General features: G+C 34.2%; 1 protein-coding gene across 1 annotated transcript in view; it reads right to left on the bottom strand.

Moving 5' to 3' along the window:
- The window catches only part of CACNA2D1 (calcium channel, voltage-dependent, alpha 2/delta subunit 1), a 480749-nt gene that overhangs the window by 365885 nt on the left and 101368 nt on the right, over positions 1–13496 (bottom strand). The window contains exon 3 of the mRNA XM_008568138.1: positions 10961–11077. Within this exon, the coding sequence (XP_008566360.1) occupies positions 10961–11077 (117 nt within the window). The remainder of the gene's footprint in view (positions 1–10960; positions 11078–13496) is intronic.

Raw genomic sequence — 13496 nt, 5'->3', positions numbered from 1 at the left:
AGATTCCATTATGTGAATTAAAGAGGGTGGGCTTGGATTTGCACTGTTTCTCTATATTTATTTTTATAGAAAACAACTAGCACATTCAGATCAGAGGATGTCTGTTGAGACAAGTTTGCTATTTTGTAAAAACAGAGGAGGAAGGACATATGGGTTTTCTTGTGGGGGGTGCCTCACTTTGGGATTATCTTTCAACAATCATCAGAGATTTCACAAACTCTCAAGTCACCAGACAAAGTTCAATAACTATCACCTTTGAAAGAGCACATTTTGTACTAGGCCCTACAAATTAGGTAACTTCTGCCTGTGTGAGTGAGCTCTGCATGCCACTTTACCTAATTCTCATTTTCTTCAATTTAATCAACATACTCAACACTCCCTTTTCCCCCTAATTTTTGTAAGTGCTGTATCATCAGAACATATGAGGGTACTTCATAAAATTTCAGAAAAAATAGAATTAACAGGTAATACGGACTTTTCCCTGAACTTTTTGAAGTACCCTCATATATTATCTTTGTCAAATTGTCAATACAGTAACGCTTTTGTTGATATTTTAAACATTTCTTTCTAATCCTAAAGCTAACTCAGTATGATGAGAATTGCTGCTATAGTTTATGTTCCCCAAATTTCATGTGTTTGAAACTGAATCCCCAATGCAACAGTGCTGAGAGGTGAGACCATTAAGGGGTGATTAGATCATGGACACTCTGCCCTCATGAATGGATTAACATCATTAGGGAGGGAGTGCATTCATTATAGTGAGGGGGGTCCTTATGAAAGCAAATTTGGACTCCTCTTGTTCTCTCACGTTCTCTTGCCTTTTCACCTGCTGCCATGGGATGACTCAGCACAAAAGCCCTAGCCAGATGTGGGCCCTTCGATCCTGGACTTTCCAGTCTCCAAAACTGTTAAGAAATAAATCGTTGTTCTTTATAAATTACCTAGTCTCAGGTATTCTGTTATAGCAGCACAAAACAGACTAAGACAATCACATTTCCGAAAGAGATTTCTTTTAATAGAAAGAAACTATCTTTGTTGCCCAAAACCTTTCCTTGTCAGAGTCTTCTACAAAGAATTAGGTGCACTATACCATTAACTGTGCTTTCTATCTTAAAGGTGTACTTGACATCTACCCCTTTTTCAAAAGTGCCTTTGTTTGAACCTCCAATTAGTGCTGACACTACTTCATGGAATGGGGGACGGATAACCCACTTTCTAGCACTAAGGGATTTATAACAGAAAGTGTTGTTTAAAAACACTTCACTGCTAACCTTTAAATAATATATTAATCAGAACAAAATGTTATAAAAATTAAAATGCCAAGTTGGTCGAGAGTACCAGCACAGTTACAGGTATATGCATCTGCTTCCTTCTCACTGTAATTCAAGAGGTCTTAAACAGCACGTAGTGATTCACCGTCTCTTCTGTTTGTCCCCAAATTCTTATCATTATAATTACTTTAGATTTAAAAATCCATAAAGATGCTCCTAAAGCATGTAACCTAAGAGAGGAAATGTGGTGGTGTGTCTGGAGTTTTCCATTTAACACATTAACAAATGGTGTCAAGAAATATAAGCATTTCCCATTTAAGCCAATAATCTGCGTCAAAAAAATCTGATGTTCTGAGTGAAAATCCTAACAACTTATTTCTTATTTTAAATGGAAAAAAAAATACGTGATGTATTTATATCAATCTAAACACCTAACCAACTTTTAAAAACCTAAATAAAACAATAAAATATCCATTTCCAAAGTGTATTAATAAATGTAATAAACTGTATAGGAGAGTGTAAAGTGCTACAAACATCACTTCCTGATCAAATAATAAATAGGAAGTGATTTGTAGGAACAGGAAGGTGTTTGTAGGCCCTACTGGACCTCTCAGTGCCCGCAGGAAACATGTACATCTCCTTGGTTGGCACCTGGCCCACATGTCAAAGCATCTCCATGTGATTCTGATGTTCTGCTAATTGTATTTGGAATAAAAATCAAGACTCTGCTCATATAAGGGATCTTCAAAAAATTCATAGAAATATTCCTATTATCTTTTAATTCTATTTTTCCACGAACTTTTTGAAGTACCCTTGTGTATCGTATGTTAAAAACACTGAGTTTATAGGACGTAAATATAAATAGTTGCCTACAAGCACCAGCAAAAAGCAAACGAAGAAACAAAAGCATCTTATCGAGAGCTCTGTCTAGTCTAAAGACTGGATTTCAAAATCAACATTCATTCTACTGGGAAACTAGTAAACTGTAAAGACATTCTGCAGATTATGTCTGTATCTTGCTGTAAATAGATGAAGATGCTAACTTTAGAGAACTTAAATTTAATAGTACAATGGGACCCCATTAAAGCATTATTTTTATGACTTTCTTAGTTATAATAGCTCTATGTCACTGAGACAGTGCTTCGAGTTGACTGGACAAATGAAAAATAAATCAACTTTGGTTAAGATCATGGAGATATCAAATATGGCTCATAGGGCTAAAAGTTAAATAACCTAGATATAAGAATTCAAGCCCAAATCTTTCACTCTGTAGTGTTTGGTGAAGTTATTTAATCTTTTTTAGTTATAGCTGATGCACTCTGAAGAATAAATAAGTTAATGTTGTAAGCTTTTGAACTAGTAAGAGGGCACACAAAGAGACACCAAGTATTTCTGTAGAAATACACAACTGGGTTTGAATTCTATGCTAGCTGTGTAAGATTGAGAAAATTACTGAATTTCTCTGAGCTTTCACTTTCTCATCTGTAAAATGAGGACAAACATACCTACTTTGCAGAATAGAAATTGTGTAAGAAATATATGGAAAGAGCCTAGCAAAGTGTCTGGACCATAGCAGACATTCTGTAAATGCTAATTATTAATTTGCTCTTTCACTCTTCTCCATTTAAGTAACCAGCTCATTTACTCATGCCTATATTTTGTTATTACCCAGAACACTTAATTTCTTAAATTTCTGTTCTTTACCACAACTTTTTGTTTCTTCACTGTTCCCTATAAACTTATACTTTATCCATATAAAATTTCTACTGTCTTGAACTGTTAATTCTTGACCATTATCAGACCCTACTTAACATTGTTCGTGGTTTCAAATACTTCAACTATTCTTGACTAATTCTTAAATATCCCAAATGTTTACAAAATTTACTCAGCCAATCCTCATCCCTAGATAGATTCAACAGTCTTTTCATTCTACTCCTGTTCATATTGTGCCAATCCTTGTTAGAGAAAGATGATTTGATTATGAATTGATGGAGTTTAGATGTGTTGTCCCCTCCAAAACTCGTGTGGAAATTTGATCCCCAATATAGCAGTGTTGGAAACTGACTGAGTCATGGGGGCCCCCGGATCCCTCATGAATGGATTAATGCTCTCCCTGGGGAGGAGGGATTAATAAGTGAGTTCTTGCTCTATTAGTTCCTATGAGAGTTGGTTGTTTATAGGACCCTGGTACCTCCCCTCTCTCTCTCTTGCTTCCTCCCACCATGTGACCTGCTTGTACCCACCGGCTGCCTGCCACTTTCCACCATGAGTAGAAGCAGCCCAAGGCCCGTGACAGATGCAGCTGTCCCAGAATCATAAGCCATATAAATCTCTGTTCTTTATACATTACCCAGTCTCAGGTAATTCTGTTATAGCAACACAAAATGGACTAATATGAATGTAATCATTACATCAAAGAGTAGGATTCTATGTAAACAAAGCCAACAGAAAATAGTATTTTTTGGTCTCTCCTCTGCTTCTTTAAAATAAATTTTCACTAAACACTCTCCCCTAAAACTCATATTAAATCTTGAAAAAGTCCTGACATAGGCTCCTGCTGGTTGGATACACATTTTTATTAAGAATACCCAATTTTGTATAGAGAGTCAATTAACCACCTAAAAACTATATTTCTTATCCTCCCTTGCAGCCAAAGGTTGCTAGGTGAGATGGACACAGAAGTCACAGAATGAGACTTCTGGAAATGTCTTAAGCTACCACATACAGATTTCTTGTTACACGAGGGAAAATAAATCATCAGTCTGTTTAAATTACCCTACGGTTGGCTTGTCTGTTAATTATATTTGAACACATTATGCCTTACAGTTTCCATAAGTTTTCCATTCATCATTGAATATAAAAGCCTTATTCCTAAAAACAATCTCAGCTAGTCAAAAGTCTGAGCTTAATTTAAAAGTCATTTAAAATCTCATTACCAGCTTGATACTGTTACAGTCTGAAAAACTTCAGGTGGGGAGCATGGTAGACTTTAATGTCCACTCTCTGAGCTTCTCCTCCCGATCCCATCTTCACCCCACTTACTAGCTCACATGCGGTGATTTCAGCAATGGCACTATGAGAGAGCTGGCAATAGAAGGCCCTTTTTTGACTGTGATTATGTGTTGGTAATCTCTGGGACTGGTGGCTGCTCAACACTGACTTGTTCCTTTCCAGGGGTACTTTCCTTGGTTGCATGGAGATACAGAACATGCATCTACAATGTCATGCTTCTGGCTGTCATTTACGCCCCAACCCCTCAGTTCCCATCTGACAGTGTATACCTGTCCTCTTTCTGCTGAACTGGCTTGGCCCCTGGCAGGAATTCCTCATGGATCAGTCCCAGACCAGCTCCACCTTACAAGGTGCACTTTTGCCCTCATTTGCATGTAAGGTTGTGCCCAGTGAAACCACTTCTCATTGCCCTGCAACCAGGCAGGCCTCTCCAGCCTCAGCACTCCACTTTTAGCATACACAAGCATGTATCAAATCCAATTAAATAAGAGGAATCTCAACTTTGCAAAACAAGTAGTGGATTACTTAGTTCCTTTACCATTAAGACTCAAAAGGAAATATATTAGCTCTTTGAGTAATCCTCTCAAAGACATTTACACTGAGTTTAAAGAGAAGGGTAAGCACACTTTTCTCCTGGGAGAAAGGAAAAGGCACAATATATTACACCTTTTCCAAAGGAATTTTTCTCTTGATCTCTTCAACCTGAGTAAATTGTTACCCTCAGGATAGATTTTGGACTGAGGCCATAATACACACACTTGCATATTGACATACACACAGAACTTTCAGAGAGCTCTTTGAAATTCATACGTAGCCATTCATAGGACCTGCCTTCTAGAACGTGAAGATATTTCATATCTCCTGTTTGTCTCAATGGTAGGAAGGCACCAGATTTTATTCATCAGTCATTTTATTTACCCATAGTAAATTCCTTTCACCTTAATTTCCCCTCCCCAGACCTTCACTACAGTCCCCAAGATTCCCATGGCCTCTTCATTCTTCGAATATATCATCACATTCTACCTGACGAGAAAAAGTGGTCATCCATTATGACTTTTCTCTACCTGCAAAATCAGTTGTCTTTATTTATATTTAATATCCCTTCTGTACCAAGCGAAAGATCCCAAGTGAAAGATAAAATGAATGAGCCTGATCTCTCTGTCTCCTTTTTCTATAATTGCCCTTCAACATTCAGGTTATTTATTTTTCTTCTTATTTTCAAGTTTCATAGGTTCCTTCCCTTTTGTCTATAATCCCACTTACATGTCCTTCATTCTCAAAAGCAAACAAAAAAGAAAACATCTTTAGAAGTACTCCACATTTCTCATTCACTGTCCTACCAAACTTCATAAAACTGTAGACGAATTTCTTGCCAATTTCTCACTTCCCAATCACTCTTTAACACAACAGTCTTTATTCCATGTCAATATATTCTATGGAATCTGTTCTCACAAAAGTAAATCAATGACTCCTAATAGCCAAATACAATACATTTCTAATTCTTCTTTGAGTCTCTAAAGAATTTCACAACTCTTTTTTGAACCCCTTTCTCACTTCATTGGACCTAATTTTTCTTGGATTTCTTCCTATATTTCTGAATTAAAATCCCTGGAGATGAAGACCAGATCAGCATTTTTAGCAAATTTTATTGGCAGTGATGATGAATATAAAAGATACAGAACTACTGGCCTATAACCATAATATAGTCCCTATAGGAAGAAAAAAAGTCTACTTTAATAGTCAAAAATATTTGTCATTTTCCCCTTTCCATTATCTAATCATAAACTGAATATCAACGTTGAATTAAGAATTGGGTCATATTTCAGTATTTAAAGCTTCATAATAGATTGGAGCAGTTTTAATTAAAGTTACCAGGACAACCAGAGAGAAAGAGGATATGCCATAATTGGGAAAGTGTCACTAGAAAAATTTGTTTATTATAACCTTGATCCTATTTTCTTTGAGTAAAATGCCTAGAGATCTTCATATATTGAGCAAATCCCCACGGCTGGGCTGGTTAGTGAACAATGACACCACTGATTTCATTTACCAATCTCTCAGGAGGTTGAATTGTTTTGTTGAAAAGCCTTCTCCCATGAATTGTTCATTAATACTTGCTGATATTTCAGCCTAGATTGGGCTAAAATTAATGTTGATAACAATGCTAAATGATTGTTTCTTTTTTGCTTCTAAACATCATTTGATTTGAAATTGTTTAAGAATAATCCAACAATGTTAGCAGGACAATCATATTGAGCCAGTTCCTATGAGATAGATAGAGCAAATGTCAGAAAAATAGTCATTCAGCAGATGCATGCTGGAAAAAGAACAGCTGAAATTATTAGTGTGGGCTTAGAGAGGGAAAAAAAAACTGGATTCGTAGACAGAAGTTCTAAAAGTTATCTATACAATCTTAGACAAGAAACTGAGTCCTCTGAGTTTCCATTTATAAAATATTCATAAGGTTTCTGTAAAGGCCTAAAGCATATGAATCATCAGAATTATAGCATGATTTTATATAGCCCTTCCCCGCAAAAAGTCAAACCACAGCTATTTAAAAGTGCAAAAGTCTGTTTTGCTATCAAACACATGGCTTTAGGGCAAAAACAACTAAAATTTTTTTGTATTGATATCTCTTTTAGTTTTAAGGCTGGTTGATGGAACAGATCAAAAGACCATCACGCAAAATAAGTGTGAATAAAAGGTAAAAAGAAATGCTAAAACTGAAAAAAATATTGAAGGAAGTAAAGTCAAACATATAAACAAATACAAACTAAAGCATCCAGCAATAAAACAAGTTATATCTGAGGTTTTAATCATCAGGCTATAAAAAATAGAACTAAAAATTTAATGTTCAAGTACATAATATGTGGGCATATGCATGTGCAATAACATTTATTATAGATATTGAAAAGCAATATTTCTACTTAAAAAAAACCCAAGTTGTTCATTTTGTTTTTTAATAAAAACTGAATTATCAAATATAACTTGCTAGATAATTTCTTTAGTAAACATATAAGAAAACAAACAGTTCAATTCACTTTTCTTTCACAAATTTTACATCTACATTTTCAAAGGTATCTTACATCAATAACCTTGATACTGAAGAATAATAAAAGTTTTTAAAATGTTCAAACTCAAGAATAAAAATGAAAATTTGTAGTAATTGAATCCTATCTTTTGATAATGGTTAATTGATATCGAATTCACTGAAAAATTCATAGCTATCCAGAATATACTATTAACTGGAACATCCAATTCTTAATCAGTCTGTATGAACAGCAGTTTAGAGAACACTACCCAGCCATCATTTCATCCTTGTTATGATTATACACTTCTTCAAGACAAAGGATATATTTGAGTAATAAGTAAGAATGCAGATCTTGAAATCAGACACACCTGAATTTGAATCCTCTCACATTCTTGCTGCTCAAGGTATGGTCTTTGTACCAGGAGCATCAGCATCACCTGGGAGCTTATTAGAAATGTAGTATCCCTGGCCTGACCTACTGAATAAAAATCTGCATTTTAACAGGAATCACAGGTGATCTGCATGCACATCAAAGTTTGAGAAGCACTGGCATACATTATTTAATGGATACATTTCCCTTCGTTTCAGGAACCTTCAAAGACCCAGTTTCCTAATTGAAAATGAGACTAGGAATGGTGTCTAGGCCATGGTATTATTGTGAGAAATAATTAGACAATGCAACTTAGTAAGAACTCCACATAGTATAACCAATATTAAATTTTAGCATCTACCTCAGATTTGTAGATTCATAATTTTTTCCACTAAATTTATGTATAGAATTACATTGGTATCCCACCCAGATAAATTAAAGCTCCTTTTTAATCCAGACGTCTCCCTGAGTATAAGCCTGCAACAAAAATAGAAGTAAATTCACAGTGCCTTCTTGCATTCATTTACAGTACAATGTAGCACCTGCTTTTCAATTAGCCTCAAAATATTTCTCTTCTAAATAATATGTTTTCTATTTCTGTGAAATCAAACTAAAGCATCAAACTAAAGAAGTTAAATAAAGGATTTAGTTGGAAAACAAACATGAATCTTCTTCTCTGACATAAAATCTGACTAATTTTACATTTAATTAGCCATTGTGTCTTCTGTATTCTGTCATAATGCACTTAAGACAGTCACTGATTCCCTACAGAGCTCAAATAATACACCAGGTGTCTTGAGCTTCAATTTCAAGTGACAAATAAGAAAGTCTCAGTAGGCTCCCATTTTAATCCAATTAAGGCAAGATACATACTATTTCATTCTACAACCTTTTTCAAGGGACTTTGATACCCAGATTACCTGTTCCTACATCTGGAGGAAAAATGTAAGCTGATTAAATTAATATAAGGAGAATCATTTTCAGCTGTCAAAAGAATATTAATCAGTTAAGTAGAAAGTTCCCTATTTTTATTGGATATATTTTTATTGCAAACATTTACATTTCTATGTGTTTAAAAATGGTATTCACAGCCTCAGAATTGAAGATAATAATGCTTTAAATTTTCCAGTAATGAAAGTTTATCTTACCATGGATTACTCAGTAATACATTTTTTAAAAATTAAATGTTTTAATTTCTAGCAATATGGCATGCCAAATATTCCAGTGGATGTTTGTGCTACATAATAAGAAGATCTTGGATACTTTATGAAACCTAATAATAAAATTCATAAGTGCCTAAGAAAAAAAAAGAAAATTTCTGAGGGCCAAGATATATACAAAATATAGTAAGCTAAAAATCTGAACTGTGAGTGATAAGTAAACAGGAAATTCAGAGTTGTCTTGTGACAAATACCCATAACAGTGCTAAGATTTATAGAATAAGAAGAGCTAAACTTAAGCTCCAGCATTATATCTAACAACAGATGTGTAACAACTTTATGAAGAAATTTTAAAACTTTATTGAATGGTATAAAAACTTGCCAAAATGGAAAGAATATTTTGTTTATAAATAGAAAGATAAAATGAAATAAAGATACCAGTTCTTCCCAAATTGGTCTAAGTCAATATAATACCAATCAAAATCCCAGCAGAGATTTTCCTGGATAATTACATGCTGAATCTAAAATTTAGATAAAAGGTGAAGGTTCAAGAATGCTCCAGATCCTTCTAAAGAAGAATATGGTGCGGGTCTTGGCCTACCAGATACCCAGCTTGATAATCTGAGCTCACTGGGGGAAGGCAAACTATTTAATAAAAGCCCTGAGAAAATTGATTGAAAAAAATATTAATTTGAATTGTAGTCTAAAATTATATATTATCAGTTGCAAATGGATTAAATACTTACACATAACAGACAAAACTTAGAATGATTTAATATAAAATATATTTAAAAATTATGTGTAAACAGATACACCCCAAAACAAAATACCCCAAAATACTACTACTAAGAGAAAAGTTGACTGACCACATTAAAATTAAGAACATATCTCATCAAAATACATGATAAAGACAATGGAGCCACAACTGGAAAAAGATATTTGCATCATATATAACTAAAATGAATTACCATCAAGAATACATAACCTACAAATCAATTAAAAAATAAAAATTGCAAAAGATATGAACAGACGTTTCATTGAATAGGACACAACAATGTGGATACATATATAACAAGATATCTTCCTCATTAGTAATAAACAGAGATACCATTGTCCACCTATTTGATTGCCTGTAATTTAATTAGTCTGACACTCCTCCTATGTGTTGGCTAGAATGTGATCAATAGGGACTCTTACATATTGCAGTGGAGGTCTGAATTGATACAACTATTTTGGAAATAATTGTCCTACTTTTATAGAGCTAACTTTATGACTACCCTGAAATCTAGAAATTCTACTATTCTGTATTGACCCCACAGATATTCTTGCACATGTGCAGCAGGAAACTTGTTCAAGAAAATTTAGCAGCACTATTCAAAGTAGCATCCATCTGGAAACAACCCAAATAATAACTTGCCAACAGAGAATCAATAAATAAATTGAGATATTTCCTCATAAAATAATATTTAACTGTGAATAAAATGAATTAAAGCCAAATGCAAACATATGGATGAATTATGCAAACATAATGTTGATTGGGAAAAGCAAGTTGCTGAAGACTACATACAGTATAAAATGATTTTAATACAGCTGAAAATTAGCAAACTAAAAAATATCTTGATTAGCAAAGCATTTATGTGAGTTACAACTATTTTTAAAAAGCAAAAAAAAAATGATTAATCAAATATCTAGCATACTGGCTACCTCTGGCAGGGAATCAGCACGATGGGATAGGAGAGTACTACATGCTAAGGGTGCTGGTAATATTCGTGGGTTTTAGCTGTATGATACATTTAAACATGAGCACCTTATTATTATGCATCATGACTTACATATGTATTATTACACATACATCTCAATCAGATATACTATTCCTCTATGTTATAAAAATATAATAGTAATATGAAAATAACTAATAATTAGAAATATGCTAACTTATTATTTTGAGTTCACAATGAAACCACGATATCTCACCTTTTATGAACACATTAGATAAACACAGTTTTACCAAGGTAAAGAAAGTATACCAAAGAAAATCTCCAAATAAAGCATGAAAAATGAGTCATAGGTAAGTAATGGAAGAATAATTAAATGAGCAGATCCAATTTAAACTCACCACCAGGGCTTTAGATCTGTTGCTTAGAAGTTTCTCAATATCCCTGGCTGCAATTTCCACCAGCTGGCGTGCATTATTCGGTTCCACAGTATACAAATCTTGGTATTTCTCATAAATCTATGTGGAAAAAAAATAAAATAAGTAAGAATAATAATTGGTTATTTGTCTCCTAAGTCCCTATTAGAACACATTTAAAACTACAAACAACTTATTAGAAAGACCCACCCATTTCTTTCTTCATCTTGATCTTTTTGGTGTTTTGGTGTGTTAGGAAAAAATGTATATATAAATATAAGACCACCAGCTTTCTAAAATAAGAGGTTATGTAAAACATAACAGGCTGTAAAACATCTTGTACCACAATGGTTTGTGTGTGTAATTTTGAGATTTGAAACTATACCCCACCCCCCAATCTCAAAACTTGGTATTAATTGTAATAAGCATTTCAAGAAAAAGGGAGGCCACCCTAGAAAATAGAACTGGAGCATGGGACGCAAAACGTGGAGGATATGTGCATTGAACAAAGGGTGAAGGAAGAGTTATGGAATAGAGAATGTATTGAGGGAGATTTCCTACTGTTTTCTCTCTCTGTAACCAAGGAGGCTAAAATGTATGCTGCTAAACCTTAGGAACTGAGAGAGAGAGAAATATGAAGCCCCTGCTAAGGTTCACCTAGGTAACACAGGGAGCTTCAGAGAGAATTCACAGACAGAGAAGTTAAAGATCATTGAAGTCTACATTAAAGTTTTGATTAGAACTGTAATGGTGTATTTATTGTTTATTATCAAATTAAATGTTGTTGTTTTTAATCACTGAATCAACCTATACTGAAATTGAGCTAGGTAGAAAGAGAAAAACTGGCTACATTTCTGGCTCACCTCACTGTCTATGGAAGGATTTCCCTGGAGTGGCATAAGCTGCACCTGGTTTACACAGTCTGTACACTCCCAGCAGGAGAAGAAGAATTAAAGAAGGGGGGGTGGGGGGCAGGCAGTGGCTGTGTGTGTGTGTGGCTGGAAGGCTGAGCTGAGAAGGAAATCCCTTATGCATCCAACAGATGGGGTGCACATGCATGACTAAACCATCTTTGAAAGCCAGGACCTGGCAGGTTTTTACTGTCTTAGGAGAAGTGAATCCAGGCACATACAGGAACCAGTTCAACCTTGCTTTTCTTCTGGCACTCCAGCATTCTGCATTACTACCAACAGGTTCTACAGCCTAGTCCCAGCTCAGCACAGATACTACTAGTAAACACTGGCTTCAAATGAGCACAGATACATATGCTAACACTTATTTATCACAGAGCATATTAGTTTTATATGGACTTATCATTTTTTATTTGTGACTAAAAATTAATATTTTAAAAGGTTTAAACCAAATTTGTACTCCTCAAATTGAATGACATTTTCAAACTATGAGGTTTTTGTCCAATACTCATTTGAACTTTGACTGTGTAGGTTTTCATTCAAATTATTCAAGGCACAATAATATAGTGATGTAAAATCCCCATATTTGGTTTCATTCAGAATTTCTGCATATTAATGGATTGCTTATGATTTCGGATGAGGGGCAGATTATTGAGTCCTGTTTTAAAGATCCAGGTTATCCATGAAGAACTCCATCCAATGCAAAGCTTTCTCTTTCATTTCAGCCTAAGATGAGATTCAGGAACATGAATTTCTGAATAGATTAATTGATTGGGATACAAATAGACAAACCTCAACATCATTTTAATTGATCCAGGATATTTAGTTCTTTGTAGTAAAACCAATAGAGCTAATTGGTGTGAAATGTAGTTATGCTTTGTACTATCAATATCTTGTTCACTCCCCTATGAAGCCTAGCCTCCTTCCTGTGGTATAGGGAATACAATATGTTTCATAGTTGGTGAAGATTAGTTCAAACATACGATTTGTACTTCATGTTATATACTACAGGTAATGTCATTTATTAAGTCACTACTTACATGTGCCAGACACATTAGTTGGTGCTTTAAAGAATGAATATCCATTCATAAACAAATATCCATTTATAAATCAGAACAATTTATTTCACGTATATACATATCTACTCAAATACATAAAAATATTCTCTCAAATTCTCTCTCTAGAATAATTTTGAAATACTTAAAAAATTTTTTTTAAAAATATCTAACACAAATAAATTTTAAATAAATGAAGTCAAGAAAGCTTAAGGTTTGAGCCCCAGTATAAATATCCAGCTGTATTATTTTATACATAAAACCACAATCAAAATGTTTTCCTTGGTAATAAAATGAATTAAAATTATATAACTACTCTACCAATACCTGTTCCCCAATGTTCATTGCAGCACTCTTCACAATAGCCAAGAGCTGGAATCAGCCCAAATGTCCATCATCAGATGAGTGGATATGGAAAATGTGGTATATCTACACAATGGAATACTACTCAGCTATAAAAACGAATGAAATACTGCCATTTGCAACAACATGGATGGACCTTGAGAGAATAATATTGAGTGAAACGAGTCAGGCAGAGAAAAAGAAATACCACAT

Source organism: Galeopterus variegatus, unplaced genomic scaffold (genome assembly GCF_000696425.1).
Source record: "Galeopterus variegatus unplaced genomic scaffold, G_variegatus-3.0.2 Scaffold0, whole genome shotgun sequence".
NCBI lineage: Eukaryota > Metazoa > Chordata > Mammalia > Dermoptera > Cynocephalidae > Galeopterus > Galeopterus variegatus.
This window is presented reverse-complemented; position numbering and strand designations above follow the sequence as displayed.